We start from the raw sequence: 18,821 nt of genomic DNA, 5'->3' as shown, positions 1-18,821 counted from the left end.
AAAACACAAACCTAGTTTCCCCACCGTCAGAGAACTTTTATTTTGACCCAAAACTGAGAAGCCTCTTCTGGAAATGCTAGCACCTTACAGAATAGACACCTGGTAAAAAATTCAGATAAGTGCAGGCTGAAAGAGCTAAAAAAAAAAAAAAAAAAATAGAAGCAAATTATATAACTCCTTCTCCCTTCCCAGCTCTTTGGCACACATAGAGTACTATTGTCTTCTTCCTGCTCCTCCCTCTTTAAAATGAGCAGGCAGTGAAATGGTAACATGCTGCTTTTTGCCTGCTCCTACTTTTGCTTCCTCAGCTGTGCCTGATGTGAGGTAGCTACTCGCTGAAAGACAACAGGATATTCAAAGGGCTGTATATAGGGCAATCGGGATTTACAGCTAAGCACAAGCTGCCTGTAGGAGTCATCCTGGTTGAAGGATAAGTGCCTTGTTATTTGATCAGGGATCACAGGTTACCTGAGCAGCTTTTTGTGAGTAAGCAGTTCAGGGAACTTTCAAGATGAAAAAGTTATTTTAGAAATGGAACTATTAGACAAGGCAAATAGAACAGAAAGTTAGATGGGAACTAATAACACCTAATCTGTTATTTTTTTCACAGATTTATTTTGCCCACACTGCCTTGAAATGGATAGAACGAGCTAATCTGGATGGCTCAAATCGTGAAAAAGTTATTCAGGAAGCTATAGATATACCCGAAGGCCTTGCTGTGGACTGGATTAACCGTAAATTGTATTGGACAGACAGAGGGTACGTGCTCCACAGTGAATTTATGTTGAAGCATGCCGTAAAATATTTGGAATAAATAACGGGTGATACAGAAATAGCTCAGCTATCACTCTAAATTCAGTAACGCTTCACATTCTGATTGGGTAGCTGTAATCTCAAGTATATACTGTTGGAAGGTTCTTTAAAACAGAAATGTTGGAAGTTCACTTTGAGTCTGCTATTGTATTTTTATCTTCGTCTTTCCAAGAAGCAAGGGTTTCGACTCAGTTGCAAGGAATCTAAAGCATGTACTGCATATATACATATATGTATGTGCACACGTGCATGTGAATATATAGGTATACACTCGTATTTATATACATGCACTTCATGTCTGTATATATAGGTCTATCTTTATATCTTTATATATATATAAGAAAATAATGAGTATTACTGCACCAAGTACACCTTGGACAGAAGTCAGCATTGTTGACAGCTAGAATCGTGCCCCTTTAAGCTAATGGAAGGTCTTTGTCAGTTATCTCTGGTAAAAGAGGAGTGACTACTGGAAGCTAATAAGATTTCACCTTTCAGTTGATACCTAACCTTACACGCAAAGAGAAACAAACCCGTCCTTTGATGAAAAGGCAGTGTCAGATCAGAACACATAATAAAGACTCCTTGAAGATCAGTCATGATGTTTCAAGTGTGACCCATAATTTATTAGTCAATAAAAAGTGGTTTTGAATGTCCAGATCACCTCCCTTTTCCCTTTTAAATATGCTACTGGTTCACTTCCTTCCTATTAGGTACAACTTCGTCTACATGATTGTGCTCCTGTATAAATATGCCAGTGTTTCTTGTGAAATGTGAAATTATGCTCATCTCTGTAAGACAAGAGTCAAAGATGAAGCTGTGAATTTGTATCTGCCACTTCCTCCTCACTCACTGCATTTACCTGTTTGTATTCCATATATTTCAGAATTTTTTCAAATATATTTCTCCTTCCATCTTTGTGTGGCCTTTCTTTGCAGGTTCAGGTAGGCATGGAAGGCTGTAGGCTTGCTTTCAGTGAGAGGCTGATGTTTGTTTGGCAAGACAAAGTTTGTAGCAATAAGTACAGTTTTCTGGAAAAAATTGCATTGGGAGGCTGGCAATGTAGATTCTATACATGCCTGCCATAGATTTTACGAGTCATCATAAGGACCTTAGCTTCATTCTAGTATATATAGATATAGAATATATTAAATGCTTGATGATTTCCGGATGAAAAATGCAATGTAAAAGTATTGTTTAAAAAAATACTTTATACATTTGATAATGCCATTCAGTTAGGAACTTGTTTTCCTCCTGACTCTCTTCAAAGCTAACATTTATCTATTATTGTACTTCCAACTCCTTATTTACCCAAAAAAGGAGAACTTCACGTCTCCTGCAGAGCAGCAGGTATTTTATCATCATGTCCTGGACCAGATAATGAGGCTGCAACACGAATTTCTTGTTGATAAAACAATGAGACATCCTACATCAGCGGGATTATTTCCTGTCATTGTAAAGTTATTTATTACAGTTTTGTGCTGAACTAAAGCAACAAAAAACCTCAGTATGTTCTGCCTGAGAAGGGAGGACCTAACAGTGCCCTGTGTGTTGCAGGAAGGCATGCATCGAAAGGAGCAATCTGAATGGAATGCAAAGAAAAATGGTCATCTGGGAGGATATCTCCCAGCCCCGTGGGATTGCCATTCACCCATTTGCTAAGTAAGGACTGATAAATGCAGTTAATTGTATAATACTTGGGGAGGCATTTTAAAAATGAGCATGCCAGCCTTACCCTTTTGGCAGTAAAAAGTGCGTTAGTCTCATGTTGAGGTAGTCACTTTTTTCAGAGTTGTGTGAACTGCGATGTTTTATTGCTGGGTTTCTTTTGTGAGTTGGGATGCGTTTATTTCTCATAAATAAAATGTTAAAATATTATATATATATAATTTAATAATTATATTTATACATAATATAAAATAAATAAATAATTGAAATTAATCTAATTTATAGAATGATATATAGAATTTTTAAAATACCAGAAGCGTTAAAGATACCATAAGTAGTTTAAGCTAAAGAAAGGCACAAGGAACTGAAGTCACCCTCACAGTTGTAAGCACCACACTACAAACTTCGATGGTTCCATATCTATTGGTGTGAAGAAGGTAGTTTTACTTTTAACCAGTGATGCTTACAAAGGGATTTTTTTGCCTGTGTTTCAGTTTCTGAGGAAACTAAACCAGATCTAATGTTGTGGAGATTCATAGACTTAAATGCACCTTATTTCTTCTTATCTAGTCCTGAGATGACCACAGGAGTTTGGAATGTGTAAACTCTTGATGAAATCCTGGCCATTTTAATCAATGTCAAAGCCCCATGGATTTCAATCAATATGCCTGTAGTAGGACAATTTTAAAACTGTTGATTTTTTATTATTTTTTTTAAATGCTCATATCCTGCTATAATCAAGTACTGATGAATGAGGGAATGAAGCCAAGTTGGGAGGGGAGGGTGTTTTGTTAGCTTTATTCTGAACATAAAAGACTCTTTCAGTAGAGGTTGAATGCAATTAGAAATATTTTGCAGGAAAGCTTTGAAGGACAGGTAGGTTCAGGGAGTTTTTTTATTAAATTGTTGGTAGAGGCAAAGGCTACAAGGGGAAAGGGAGAAGAAAACATCACAAAAAACCTTCCTTATTAGAAAGTTAACGGTGAGAGGAGCAACAGGCATTATAGCAATGTCCATAATTATAAAGTCAGTATTAAAGAGGGATCTGAGACACAATTAAGGCTATTGAAAATACAGATCCCTGCATTGGCTACAGCAAAAGTGCTCACGTAAGTAAAGCAAAGTGAATCTGTGGATTATTTCAGTAAACCTGACAGAGGCAGCTGATCCCTGGGAAGATTGGAGTCTAAACGTCAGAAGTTATTTGTGGTTTTGGCTATCCCCATTTTAAGCTGCCATCTAGCACTGTCTGTTCATTGAAAAAGCAGTAAGCACTCAGTGAGTAGCACTCAGGACTCGAGGGAGACCCCAAGAATCATAATTTTATTAAAAGAAGAAAGGAGGCTGGGCTTGATACTGGTTTGTGTTATAAAAGCAAAATAGCCTGAGGACTCTTGCTTGCTTTCCATGGGCAGTGGGTAATTTTCGTTCCAGTTGTGTGTTGTTACACCCTTGTTTAGACAAGGGGCTGGCAAATGCACTATCTTCTGTTGTCTGGGCTCGCTAAACCACTCTCAGCAGTCACATGGAAAATGCAAAGAAAACATATATGAAGAGTACGCAGTTAGCATAGGTGGGTGTTTTTTCTCCAAGGTTTTGTGCCAACGAACAGAATGGGGATTCTTCGTAAGTCCCACTGTAATCACCTGGAGCCTTATGGCAAGTGTGAAAAGATCAACAGCCAATATATCTGCTGGAAGTGTGCGCTTTTTCTTATGTGCCTCAGGCCTGTGTTGCTCTGAGCTGCTTTGAAAGAATTCCACAGAGAGGAGAATAAACATTTACTTACCGACTGCCTGTATGCATTTCATTTTCTAAAGGAGATTATTCTGGACTGACATGGGGGTCAATCCCCGGATTGACAGCTCTTCATTAGAAGGCATTGATCGCCAAGTTATAGCCAGCAGTGGTCTGGTGTGGCCCAGCGGAGTAGCTCTCGACTACTTAGCCGACAAGGTGTACTGGTGTGATGCTAAGCAGTCAGTGCTTGAGAGTGCAAACCTGGATGGTTCTGGTCGAAGAATTCTGGCACAGAGCGATGTAGGTGAGGCTTTGGGGTTGATAATTACCTACTGCTGCTTGTCAATGTGTGTGCGTATCTGCATATGTGCTTGTGAGTTACCAGCCAGTGGCTGTCCGTACAACTCTACGCTGAGGTTAATGACATCATTCTTCATTCTGTTACAGCTGACTTTTATTCATTTTAACAAAAGAACACCTTTCTAACAATCTCTGCTTTTAATTACCAGCAACTTTGCACTGTATAGAGAACTTCTCTGCCTTCGCAGAAAAATTAAAAAAAAGGACACAGTTAAAAATGTGGCTTGCTTGTTCCATGTGTAATTCAGGTTTTGCTGTGTTTATTGCACCACTGAGTTATATTGACGTAAGCTGGAAGAGGATTAGTCTTGGCCAGTAAAGGTCCTTGAGCAATGAACCTGCATCTGCACAGTGTTGAACACTGGGTTGATTCTAAATACACAATAGGCACTGAATGGAAAAATGATTTATGCAATACATTGATAGTTGTTATGGCTGAAATTTCTATTGTTTGACACGTAGCTATTGTTCTGAAGCAAGAGGACAGAAGTATTAGAAATGAAAAACTGATGTTGTATTACATCTAAAGTAAAGAGTATGTTTAAGAATCTTGTACATGCCAAATTAGTTTCTGGATAGGACAATTCCCTTTGTGCATGATATCTCTCTGGGGACCATTTTTTAGGTGTGCATACAAAACATGGGCAGAACGAGGGAGGACTCTTGGCTCAGTACCATGACAGCCATGGGTAAAGACTTCACAGTTACTCAGTTAAGCAGTTTCTGTTCTAGTCTGTGCTCTGGGAAGGCTTGTGTTCATCTCCTAAGCCAGATGCCCTCCCCCTTGTTTGAAGGTGAGCAGAGTGAGGTCTTGGAGGGAGCAGTCTTCTCCAGTTCATAAGGCATCAAAAGCCCTGAGCAGAGTGACTTCCCAGCACTCCTCTCTTTTCCCCTGCTGCACATACTCTGTTGTACGCTCCAGCTTGCAACTGAGCTGCAAAGAAGAACCTTGAAGCTTGTTGAAAGTTTCACTTCGCTTGTCACAAGGAATGAGACAGTGTCTTACGGGGAGAAAACAGAGGACTAGGAGCACTAGAGAAACACAGGGTAGTGGAAAGGAGGCAGGCTTGGAGCATTGATATAGCTGTTCAGAGCTGGGAGAAAGGACATCGACACCTGCATGGGAAGAAGCAAAAGAGATGAAGTGCAGACCTGTAGGGTTAGGAATTTAGAGAGGCGAGGCAGAGATATCCTGATGTTTTGCTAATGCTGTTAGTGAGACCAGAATTCGGCTTCTGTTCTTGGACAGCTGTACGCCGGAGGACAGGAAGGTGGCTTCTTTCATAGGTCTCTGCTACAACTGGAATTTTTATTACAGCAGCTCCCTCTAGTGCCCCTGTACTGAGAAGTCATTCAGTACAGCTGCATGCAAAATAGGTAAAATTATTTCCACTCTTCCGCTAACCCTGCTTTCAGCTGTAAGTAAAACAGCCTGTAAGCACCCACCCAAGGCAGTGAACAACACAACCATTGCGTTTTGTTTATGCAATTGACCAGCTTTGCATTGCTGTGGAAAAGAATCATGTGGTTATTCATTTTTCTGTTCCTGCTACCTCCATTGATGACACTACGGTTCTCTTTTTAATCTTTAATATGTTTATAAGTTAAGAGGTTAAGGAATTGGTGGTCAAAGCGTGGTATTGTTTGTTGATGGTGGAAGTTATAGAGCCTAAAATTGTGAGTAAATGTTTGGATGGGGACAGGATCTAGATCTGGGGCTTTCTGTTCAAATTGCATGAAAAAAACCCACAAGACTCGCACCCAGAAATTAAACATGATTCAGTAGAGGTAGTGAAGTGCTACCAGAATAACAATATGCTCTTCAATTTAACACTTCAAAACACTTGAACAATGTCTTAGAATTTGTCTTAGATAAGAAGAGGTTTTTTTACAGTTTGTGATGTGTATTTAAGATATACCAACACATACTCCTTCTCCAAGGTTCTAATTTATCTGTTGTTTTGTTTGTCTGTTTGTTTGCTTGGCTTTGATTTTTTTTTTATTATTATTTTTAATTTTTTTTTTACCCTAATAACTTTTGGGATCCCAATTTCATTACTGAAATTGAACATCACCTAGTTGAAGTCTACATCAAAAAACAAAACAACAGATCATAAAATCATGTGCCTACAAAATACACGTTTCAGAGGGGCTCAGAGTGCAGTGGTACAAAGTGAGGTGCGTGTTCAGACTGTGAGTAAGGATCAGGAGAAAGCAAACCTGCTTCAGTCAGGAAGTACCCACTGTGAAACCAGGTGGATATCCATGGAAGAACAGTATGTGTTCTCACCTTCCACTGCAAAAAGCTTGCCCAAAGGCTATCTTGAAAGCAGATTTCTAAATGTGTAGAAAGAATGCATAGTCTCATATGGACAAACGCCAATTTTCTATCATGACAGAGATATTAAAGAGTCAGGATCGTTTAGCAAAGATCTTTATAAGTATGTATGTCCTTATATATGAAAGTTTCCTTTGGATTCTGAATTCCTTACCTTCTCTGGAAGTTAAATGAAGGATCTGAGTTTTCCTAGTGTGGATGATGTTGTGCTACCAAGGAAAAATTGCTGTACTCTGAACTTGGGGTGGAATTTCTCTCATGTACTGTTAGTCATGTAAGTGTTAGGTGCCTGGTCTAAGCTGGTGTCTATGTTCCTGTTGTTATCAGTGAAAAGAGAGGAAGCTACCTGGATGATCTATGGCATCCTGTGGTTTCTGTTAGCTGTTACTGTTAGTTAGCTGGCTAACAAACAGTGACTAACTAGTCACAGCCTACTGCTGCTACTTAGTTGAAGCAAGGAAAATAAATTCCCTTCCTGACTTTTGCAGTGTGATGAACTGGCTAGTGAATGTGCATTCACATCACTAGTATGTACATGTGGACCACTATATTGCACTTGTGTGTACTTTTGGCAGTTGCAGAGACCACACACTGGCTTTGGGGTCCTACCATGAGTCAGTGGCTATAGTGTCTGTAGCTCCCAGGCTGCCCTGTGCAGGTACACCTAGGCAGGATGACACATGTCCTAAGCTACTCTCCTCCCTGTTATGTGAAGACTGCACAAGGAGCTGTGTATCTCAGCAGCTCTGTGCTGGGCCGCTTACTGGCAGAGGAGCGAGGCACTCCACCTCTGAAAGGCTGGTCCCAATGCTGCTTCAAGAAATGATGATGCCTGAGGTAGTAGCATCTTGTGAACTGGATCTGGTTGGAGGTCACCAGCAGTACAGAGACTGTACTGAGCCAGGCAAGTGTCATAGTCTCCTTTGCTAAGAGCGTGAGTACCATGTGCCCATGGTCCATCATTCATGGACAGTTATCCCTCCCCATGAGACAACAAAGTGAAGAAGTGGCTACAGCTATGCCCCTGTGTTAGGAATAGACCTGTATGCAGATACTGCTTTTGTCTACATGGCTTCTTGTCTATGTTCTACAGAAGTGGAAATGAGAAATCTAATTTCTTTGTAGGCCACCCTTTCGATGTAGCAGTGTTTGAGGATCATCTTTGGTTTTCTGATTGGGCTAGGCCATCACTAATGAGGGTGGACAAGAAGACCGGCCAAAACAGGGTACGTCTTCGAGGCAGCATGCTGAGACCCTCATCAATGGTTGTAGTTCATCCTTTGGCGAAACCAGGTATACTGCAAAAATTAAGCAGTTATTCCCTTCCAGCCTCCTCTTGTTCACTGACGTCAGTAGAATAGATGTCCTTGGGGAGCGGATTATCTTCTCGGAAACAGGCTCTTTAAAAGGCCTTGCATAGTCAGGCTGGCATTTATTGAAAGCATCATCTGGGCACGTGTCCCAGGAATGCTAACAGATTTTGTATATTTATGATTGTGCCCAAGAATAGATGCCGATCAATTGCCACAAGGCTATCATAGTTTCTTAATTCCTATTTATCCTAGTTTATTAGCACCCCTCACACACACACAAATGATAACAAATTACATGGAGAAAGATTTTGTAAGATTTATTAGTTTTGGATCAAATAATTTGATTTTCTCTTGGGAACAATCTCCTTGTAAGCAGAAAAAAGTAATTCAATAGACCAGGACTGAGAGAAGGTAATCACAGGTTTCCAATGCCCTTGTAATGTTCTCTTAGGGAATGTTAGGACTGTAAATATTAAAGAAGAAATAATAAAGGAAATTAAAAAAAGTGATACTTTTAGTAGTGAAGTACTAAAAAGTATTCACATACTTTTAGTATGTGAATCTGCTTTCCCACCAGAGGCTAGGTAATAATATATACAATTTACTATATGCATCTGTTTTTAATTAAAAAATAAAGCGGGGCGGGGGGGATGTTCTAATTTTTTTCAGTCCTTACTCTTTTCCCAACTGCTTCAGCTCTGCACAGCTAAAGGGAGATGTTGACTGAAGAAGCAGCTTGTTAAGTTGCCTGTTTTTCTGCATTAGGGGCAAATCCTTGCCTTTATGAGAATGGAGGCTGTGATCAGATCTGTGAAAACAATTTTGGAGTTGCCCATTGCATGTGTCATCCAGGATTTTGGAAAAACCAAGATGGAAAAACCTGTCATGGTCTGGATGCTTCCAACACAACAGCCGGTACAGTCCTTCATTTCCAAAAAAGAGTCTCCCCAAACGCCTTGAGGATCCTGACAGATAGCAATGGAAAATATTCACCTTGCTTTACGTAATGAATGATTGTTTCTCTGAAGAATGAAAACACTGGTGGTGTCCTGGGACAATAACATGTTGTCTGACCATTCTAATTTTCCCCTTGATGTATTAGCCGTGCGTATGATGTGTGCAGTGCTGGCAAATATTGTGAGCAATGACTTACATTCCTTGTCTTTTGCCTTTGAGAAAACCTACTAGTGAGTGGATTTAGGAATAATTTGAGGTCGGGAACAGGCTAATCTGGGAGGACACTGATGTTTATTTTAAAAGGAAACCATAAGGATTATTGGAATGTAGACAAGTGATAGAAGATCAGAAAGTTAGTTCAGTAGATCTAAATAGTCTGTGTCACTTTTTTCCTGTCTTTTCCAGAAAGCGTCTCTGTGCACGAGGAGGTAGTGCTGATGCCAGTGCCAGAGACCTTGCTCCAGAGCACACAAAGCAGTGGGATGTTGAAGGATACACACAGTGGGGAAAAGCAGAAAAGCAGCATTTTGTTGATGGCTGAAATCATGGTATCAGGTAGAGTCCGATGATTGTCTTCCTTGTGTTTAATGTGAGGCTTTGAACAGGTTTATAGAACGGAAAGAAATCATAGGCCTTAAAGGAAGAAACGCTCAATGTCAACACTGGTGGCATCCGTGCTCTTAACCCTCCCACATGAAGTTGGGTCTATGCTATTATGCCAGGTGGGACTGCTTTTTTGTTTGTTTGTCTCCATGTTCTTTTGCTATGTCAACAAAACTTGATAACGTTATTCAGGTCTAAACATTTCTAATTTGGAGCACCTGTGAAAGTCTCTCCCTTAGATTTTATAAGTATATTAAGTTTCTCTGAGTGAAATTGCGGTAAAACCATCGCATTATATTTATGTTCGATGACAGCAGTTCATTAAATTTTACAATAGGTTTTGCATACAATGTTCAGAAATCCTGATACTAAATGACACTTCAACTCCATCTAGACAAAGGCAATAGCCCTAATGATTGTACTGGCTTGTCATCATTAACCCTGGAGAGCTATGTTTCAAACTTTGACTGTATGTTCTGATTTTCTTATTTTTTTGGCTGGTTGGTGGGTTTTTTTAATATACAGTATCTCCTTTGATCTGTCCAACTGCATCTAGTATTTTATTTGGTTTTTGTTTATGCTATAGATCAAGATGACTGCACTGCACTAGAATGTTATGTCAATGCAGAGTGTGTTATGCTGGAAGATGGTGCTATATGCCAGTGTTTGAAAGGATTTACCAGGAAGGGGAAATCGTGCTATGGTAATAAAAGACATTAATGCGACCTTCTGGAAAACTGTAGATTGGGGGAAAGGAAGAAAATCTATCTTTTCTCACATTGGCAGCTCTGCTCCATGAGCCATCACAGAAAGGTGCTTGTTTCAAAAAGGATGATGAGCAGAGAACACGTGAGATGAAATGACTAATTATCACATGCCTTATTTTCCCTTGAGTCATGAGTGTTAATTCTATTAATATTAACGAGCAATCAAAGGGATAATAGGAATAAAATCATAATGTATTTATTTGTAAAAACTGTCTCATTATAAAAGCTCGGTTCATATACATGACAGTTGATGTATAATTTAGAAGTATTTATTAAGGAATCTCTTAAAAATTAGTATTCCTGATGTAATGTTTATATAAAATTGCTGCTCTAGTTTCTTTCTAGCACTAGAAAGAGGCACTAACGTTCAGACAATACATTACTCAGAGTGGTCTTTAAGTTTTTGGACTTGCATACAACATAAATGGAATCACTTTCTTCTCTCATAAAAGCCAAGACAAGAAGGCATTAGAAACAGAACAATTTACCATTTGATGGCTAAGCATGAAGACTCACAGAAGTCTAAGATGCTATGGAAAGGAAGAAAAAAAGTGGAAGATTAAATGGGTGTAAATTTTTCTTTTTATTGTGGTATTTCTTTTTTTTTTTTTTAAGCTTATGTGTTTTTTTTTCTTAAAACAAAGTTTATTTTTGGGTAGGGTTTAAGAGCTAAGGCTAGTTTTGAAGAGGATCATTCCCTCCAAACAGGGTTTTTTTAATACCTCTAGACCTCCAGTTGAAAGTAACTGGTTGACTATCTTAGGCTTTTTAGAACATCCTCATCAAATTTCATACCAAGAAAAGACCACAAAGCCCTTCTCATTTGCTTCAGATGCACAAATGACAAGTGACAGCATAGTCTGAGGGAGATTCATGATGTAGACATTTCTTTTTATTGATGTACTTGATGTTTTCATGACCCGCGTGTCCCATCTCCTTGTTTTGCCTCACAGATGTTGACGAGTGTGCTGTAAATATGGACCGCTGTAATCGAAACGTGTCAGGGTGTATCAATACGGAAGGGGGCTACGTCTGTAAGTGCCTGGAGGGCTACACCGGAGATGGAGTCCATTGCTACGGTGCGTGTGTGAGGGCCGTGCTGTGTCTGGAGGATGAATGAACAGAGACATGTCTTACGATTCGGGCTAGGCTTCCATCAAGCTGTGAAGCTGTCAGATGAGCTGTTCTGCTCCTTTTTGAAAAATCTGGTGACATTTATAATTTCTTCCTTTTTGATTCTTTCCTTCCTGTTTGAAGCGTGGCAAGCTCAGAAAGCGATCAATATGCAAAGCCTGTAGCTGTCAGTGGATGCCTCCTCTCAATGTTTGCGCTCTTTTTAGTAGCTACAGCAGGAGACAGAGGAAGAGTGAAGGGGGGAGGAGGGAAGCGGAGGTGAAGCAATAGAGCTTTATTGGAAATCGTTGCCATGAATATAAACGAAAGCAGGTATTGAGTGTGTCATAATACTCATCAAATAATTCCAGGTCTGTTTAATAGTCATGAGGTTCAAGGTGTTGACACTGACAACTTGAGTACATTTAGAGTCTTGTTAATAATCAGACCCACTGATTTTCCCATCCAGCTCTAATGCCAGTGTTTAGTTCGTTCCCTACATTTTTTAATTTTTTAATCCATTTTAGCAGTAAAAATGAAAGAACAGGAAGCTTCCCCCCCCCAGTATTTGACTAGCACACAGTTTGTTCAGAGCTTTATGAGAGGCTTGGCTTCTCCTTCGTCCTTTTCTTTTTCCTTTATAGCCTAATTCAAAGCCCATTAAATTTGTTCCAAATCTTACATAGCCTTTACTGGAATTTGATTCTTTGACACAGATAAGGAGGACTGAAAAATTAAGAACAGTATCATTATTATGGGTAGGGCGTGGAAAGTATCAGAGGCAGGAGGTTCGAGAAGGCCTTCTGCCTACATTGTTCAGAGATCCAGAACTCACGTCTTTGAGGATGTTTGGAAGTGCAGGCAGAAGTGACAAGTTCCTCTTGCTACCCCAGCATCACCTACAAGGCATGGCCCCTGGCAGCCCTGGGCTCTCGCTCTCCATGGTACAGTCGCTCAGCTAGAATGATTGTGGTACCTATCACTATGACTGAAAAACAATCCATTATCTTCCTGAAGTCTTTAAGTCCAGAGTATGGTAAGGTATGTGTTCACAGCATTTTATAAATGATCCAATGTTGTAATAATGTAAACGGAATTGAAACTTCTTTCGGGTTTGATAACTTACAATGTACTGTAAGAACCAGAAACTGGTAAGTGATTCTGTACTTCGGTTTTAGATGTGTGCGTGCATGCACAGTGTCCAGAAATGTGTCAGTACATCCAGAGATGGTACAAGATGAGTTCATGTTGTGTTGTTGAAATCACATTTCATGGAATATGTTGCAACAGTTTTGTTCCTGTATTTTTACTTTTAAAAGTGCTCTGAATTTCCTGTACTCTTTTAGGCCAGACCCTGCTAATTTTACTGTAGAAAAAGTCCCAGTAGTTTAAGCAGTAATTTCACACAAAATGGGATAGCACATCTGTGATTTTGTTTCCCCTGAGTAGATCTGGCACATGTATTCTGCTGACAGTTCATAAAATGAATAGGAGGCTCCCAAACCCTGGTGTGTGAACTCTTTCAGAGGTCCCACCCTTGAGGTGGGGTGCTCGGGCACTCAGCACCATGTGGGTATCAGTCCTGGGGTGAATGCCAGCCCAGCAGGAGCTGCTGCCGTGGGCTGTGTGGGAGAAGGTGTGGAGGCAGGGTGGGGGTGTGCAGCGGGGTGGGGGCGAGAGGCAGATACCAGCCTAACACCGGCTCTGAGACTGGAGACTCTTGTCATCAGGGAGGCTCTTTGTAATAATTCAGAGTTTCGCTTCATTGAAGCGTTTACACAAACTGGATAAACCTGTAGGTTTCTAGACCCTTTCTTTCTGGGACCAGATGGGTGGTGCAGGGGGTGGGCAACTCCCTGCTCCCAAACCCTCCTGCCGTCTTAGTGCAGAAAGGGCAACTAACAGCACTCCAGTACTCATCCAGGGTGCAACTGGCATTGCCAAGGTATCTAGTACAAATAAGTCTTCTCTTCAACTCTACTGTACTCATTACATTTCTTGGGGAAGCCTTTCTTTCCTTCCTCCTGTGGAGGTCTTCTGCAGCAGCGTAGCATGCTCTGAGAGGCTGGGGAGGCTCTGATTACTTGGCATAGAAATATGCTGGTTGCTCTTCCGTTACGTTTTCCACAAAGGCATATTTGCAGAGGGAAGCTCTTTGGTGTTTTTCCTCATTGCGAGGAGACTGCAATGCTGCAACTGCTGCCCTTTTAACTGATGCTCTGAGGCATTTCGTTCTTCTAACTGCAGACTGTTTGGGTGACAGATATTGATGAGTGCAAGACGGGGTCCCACACCTGTGGAGAGAACGTAACCTGCACAAATACAGAAGGAAACTTCACTTGCTCATGTGCTGATGATGCTTCTGGAACTGGCATCGGTTGCAGTGAGTAAATGGAGCGAGCAATTAAAATGAAGTGGCCCTTAATGGAAAACTGTGCTCTTGTATAAACTGTTATACCTGGGAATTAAGGAAACTCTGTATAGTGACATACTAGGCAGCTTGTGGATCCATTTAGCAGTACTGCTTTAGAAGGCTGTTTTGAAGTGAGCTAAGGAGACCAGATCCGAGTTTAGTTTGGGAATATCTACGTTACAGTTCAATGCTAATTTTTACTGTCGTAATGACACTTTTATCTAATGGCCTTTACAACCAGCAGCAGAAGTAAATGCTCCTTGGAGGCAACATTTTTGGAATTGGTTTCAGCCTGTGTCAATTTGTAAACTCCCTGTGCCTTTTTTCTCTCTGCAGAAGGCTAGCACAAGAAATGCACATAATTTAACTCCCATTTAATTCTTCAGAATAAGCTAGTCTTTCAGATCCGGTGGCTAATTTTTCAAAAGAGCTCTGAAACTCTTTAGAAAATCTGGTTACCAATGTAATGAAGGGAGCTGCTGAAGGTTCAGCGCTAGTGACTATCTGACCCTCATTTCAGTTTCTCAATGAGACAGCAGTGTTCTTTCTAAATGTGGAACTGGGTGACTCATATAATCATTTAGACTGGAAAAGACCTTTAAGATCACCAGGTTTAACCATTAACCCAGGACTGCCAAGTCCTTCATTAAACCATGCTTTTAAGTACCACATCTACACATTTTTTAAACACCTCCAGGAATTGATTCCACCACCTCCCTGGGAAGCCTGTTCCAATGCTTCACCACCCTTTCAGTGATTTTTTTTTTTTTTCCTAATATCCAGTCTAAACCTTCCCTGATGCAGCTTGAGTCTGCTTCCTCTTGTCCTGTTGCTTGATATCTGGGAGAGGAAGACCTACTCCCACCTGCCTACAACCTCCTTTCACGGAGTTGCAGGGAGCAATAAGGTCCTCCTTGAGTCTCCTCTCCAGACTAAACAACACCAGTTCCCTCAGCTGCTCCTCATAAGACTTGTGCTCCAGACCTTTCATTCATCATCTTACTCTGTGTCAGCTCTCTTCATCAGAATGAATTTTACTCCAAATGAAATGACTGTCCGATGATGGAGGGACACTGTGATTGTTACAGATCTGTTTCTGCAGAAAATCAGAAGGAAATGATGGTTTTTAAAGTAGAACACCTATTAGGATCCCCACTCCCTTTTCAGTTACTTAAGCTTTCAGTAGTTTCAAGTGTCACTCAGGGAAATGATGATTTTAAATGATGCATGACTTGGAAGTAATGCCTTCTGGTCTCTTAGCTGTAAGTCTGATCCTATGTCTTCATGGGTGTTAAAGCACTGTTCTAATTCTTTGCCTAATGAGCTCTTTCAGCAAGCTGAAATTTTCTTTGCAGAACGCAGTCACACCTGGGGTTCACTAAAATCACTCATCCCTTTCCATTCAGGCCCTTTACCATGGCAGTTCTCCTGCAAATGAAATTTTAAAAATCAAATGTTATTGAAGGTCATGTTGCAATAAAACTGGTGTGAATCATGAAAGTGATTCCATAAATGTGTGAGAGCGATTAGGTGCATTTCTGCTAAGCCATACTGCTAGAAATTCTTTGCCATGTAGATGTTTGGTTCTGATCTATACATTTGCTGTAGCATCAAAGCAGGCAAGGAAGCACCCCTTTTCTGTAAGGGCATGTCTGCACTATAGGTCATGCTGTGCAGAGATTTTAAAGCTACCTTTAAATCTAGCTAGTTGGGCTATCTGTGTAGGTGACTGTGCAATTCAGAGCAGACTGCAGAACCCTTTGAAGAACTGGGTCAAGAGAGTTCCCTCCTTCCCCAGTGATGCTGTTATCTGTACCTGAGGTAGCTTGAAACAGTAAGTCACACGCAGATGCGATCAAGTGGATGACAGCAAAAGTAAAAATAATCCGTGTAAGAACAACAGGTGACATGTGAAAACTTCTCGGTCTGAGATCCGAAGGCACGAAATACACTTACCCGTCACCTGTACATTATGCATGGTAGAGATTTACCTAAAGCTGCATAAGTTGCAAAAATCATTTACATGTAAGTAACTAAACAACCAGTGCAGTTTTTATTTGGTGATGTACTCTGTCATCTAAATAGATAGAACGCAGCTTACCTCTGTGGGTCTTTCATTGCAAATCTAGAATCAAGTGTATTTAGTATTTTGATATGAAGTTCTGTGTACCTAAATTTGATAAGCAACATAAGCAAATAGTTAAAATACAAGTAATTGGTTGAAATCAGAGATTTTAACCTATTTTCCTGTCTTGAAGTTCTGGTATTTTGTAAGATCACATTGCTAATGCATCCGAAAGTTTAAGATGTCCTTGTGAAATCCTGTGTTTCAGAATCTACTGTCCCCTCTACTGTTGTGAGCCATGAATACTCTACACACCCTGTGCAAGGCGATTTTGTAGGGTGCCCTCCTTCATATGAGTCATACTGCCTCCATGGTGGAGTGTGCAACTATGTTTCTGATCTACAAGACTATGCCTGCAAGTAAGTGCAGAAATTTGCATTGTCTGTGCTGGTGAAGGGTATCCTTAGGGCCCATCTGAGTGAGTGAAGTGTCTGTCCACACATTATCTGTTCATCACTCATGTTAGCACAATTATCATTAGACTCAGCTCTTTTCTGTAAGTTTCTGAAAGGGGTCACTACATTCACCCCAACTGCAAATAATAATAGGATTGGGTTTGTTCCCTGAGCACTACGTTCTTTGCTTTGGAAATGTAAGGTAAGTTGTTAAATGGCTTTATGAAAGAGGTGCTTGCTGTCTCTCCTGTACATACCGTGCTGACTTGTACCTCCCTGTTGGCCTTGCTGTTCATGTGTAGCACTCACTGGGATGGAAGAGGACACCTCTGTCTTGTCTTCTCTTATTGTGACCAGGTAGAAGTCTGGTGTCAGCATCTTCCCTTACAGTTTGAAGAGCCTTGGTCCCAACATTGTGGTCCTCCTAAAGACAGGGAGACATGAAACCTCAAAACCAAGACCTCCTTCCTCCTGTTGATATTTTTGTGAAGCCTAATTCCTCATTCCCCAAATGCAGTTACCGATAAAAGCAAAGAGAATCTCATATCTCCAGAAGTCAGCCTTGGCCTGGTCTATGTGACAGCCTAGTCCCATGGGGTAATAATTTCTTCAAAACCATCAGTGCTGGAGTTTGTGTAACTTGTTTATATTTGAATCTGTGTTCTATGTTTCTTCAAATTCAAACATGAAAGTGTTTACCATGGGACAAATCCAATGCCCGCCTTCTCCTCTCGGGTCTCACCTGGTACATGAGGACCTGTGCAGGGGATGGATGCTGTTCTGTAGAGGGCAAATCTCCCTCTGCGTATGAGTAACTCAGGTGGTCCTGGTACAACCCTGGAGTGAGGAGAGCAAGCTTTGTGCTGAAGGGTTCCTTTGACCCGCCATTCCCCCAGATCCTTGTACTGCATGCAGGAACCTCTGTACGAGATTCAGGCCATTCCTGCAAGCCCTGTTAAATCCTAGGCTTTCTAATTATTAAATAGAGTGTTCTCCCCTGCCTACAGACCTCTGTACCTACAGGAATATGAAAAGAATGTCTCTTATGTGCATACATGGAAATGAAGTGGATGCTCTGTGCCATGGATTTCTTAAGTTCAGCAAAACCCTTGGGCAAAGCCATTACAGGAGATGGGCTCATGGTCATCTCTGGTATTTGTTATGAATTTTTAGTGTAAATTTTAGAGGCATTGAAAACGATCTTTTTCTTCACCTCATTGAGTTTCTCCTATTGAAACTGAAGAGTCTACAACTGCAGAACTTTCAGATTGGATCACATCTTTTTTTCTTTTATTTGTTAGGTGTTAGCGCATAATAAGAATCCAAATGTATGTATTCTTCAGTTCTGGAAGTGGAAGCCATTTGACAGGTTAAGGAGCAACCATGCTTAGCCACGTTCTTGGGGGCCAGGGTTTGTGTGTGCCAATTTCTCACATTGATGAACTCTCACTAGATGGCAGCATTTGTTCATGTAGGCTCTAATATATTAAATACCGAAAGGAAGTAATGCAAAAAATGTTATCTAGCAAAAATCACCTAACAAATGTGATTTGTATTTTAGTTAATAAAAGATTTTACACTAGGAAGTAGATCTTTTAGTTTGTTTGGAATTTGTTGTGATCTTACACTGAAAAATTAGCCTTTTTCTGCCTTTCAACATATATGCATTCTAATTTGTGACAGAATGAGATTGCCAGACTTAATAGTGAATGCTGATATAACATTTTCAGGACATTAGGTAAAAGCTGCTTCAGGTCAAATCCTCCTTCTTTTGACTTAGGAAAACTAGACCAATAAGAATTGGGAGAAGGATTTGAGCCTACATTGCTGAGAGACTGTTTTGAACTGAGTAGACTTTTCATTTTTTACATCACTATTATTTCCTTTTTTATGTCTCTCACCTCAGACAGTAAAGCTAGGCTGAAATTCTTTGATGTATTACTTGCTTTCTAGGAATTTTGATTTGAGGGTTTCATACACTGGTAAGATATTTCTGCGTTGGGTTTTACAGTGGTAAAAATGAACAAATAAACAAAAACTCTGTACAGAAGAAGCTTGTATTAAAACTAAGTTATGAAGATCTTTCTAATCCACACAATTTTTTTTAAACACTTTCATTCATCTTTTATATTAAACTAAGGATTCAGATTAAAATTTGATTCCCTTAATCAAATCATTCTGAAAATAAAAGTAAGTCTTATATTGCATATTTCAAA

The 18,821-nt window shown here is 40.3% G+C and overlaps 1 protein-coding gene across 1 annotated transcript in view; it reads left to right on the top strand.

The window, feature by feature from the left end:
- EGF (epidermal growth factor) overlaps positions 1-18,821 on the top strand; it is a 60,827-nt gene that overhangs the window by 32,002 nt on the left and 10,004 nt on the right. The window contains exons 12-21 of the mRNA XM_040597661.1: positions 611-759; positions 2,371-2,475; positions 4,302-4,525; positions 8,045-8,212; positions 8,998-9,147; positions 9,595-9,744; positions 10,379-10,495; positions 11,513-11,638; positions 13,936-14,055; positions 16,419-16,569. Of these exons, the coding sequence (XP_040453595.1) occupies positions 611-759; positions 2,371-2,475; positions 4,302-4,525; positions 8,045-8,212; positions 8,998-9,147; positions 9,595-9,744; positions 10,379-10,495; positions 11,513-11,638; positions 13,936-14,055; positions 16,419-16,569 (1,460 nt within the window). The remainder of the gene's footprint in view (positions 1-610; positions 760-2,370; positions 2,476-4,301; positions 4,526-8,044; positions 8,213-8,997; positions 9,148-9,594; positions 9,745-10,378; positions 10,496-11,512; positions 11,639-13,935; positions 14,056-16,418; positions 16,570-18,821) is intronic.

This window comes from Falco naumanni, chromosome 1, assembly GCF_017639655.2.
Source record: "Falco naumanni isolate bFalNau1 chromosome 1, bFalNau1.pat, whole genome shotgun sequence".
Taxonomy (NCBI): Eukaryota; Metazoa; Chordata; class Aves; order Falconiformes; family Falconidae; genus Falco; species Falco naumanni.
Note: the sequence above shows the minus strand (reverse complement) of the source record. Positions and strands in the feature narration are given on the sequence as shown.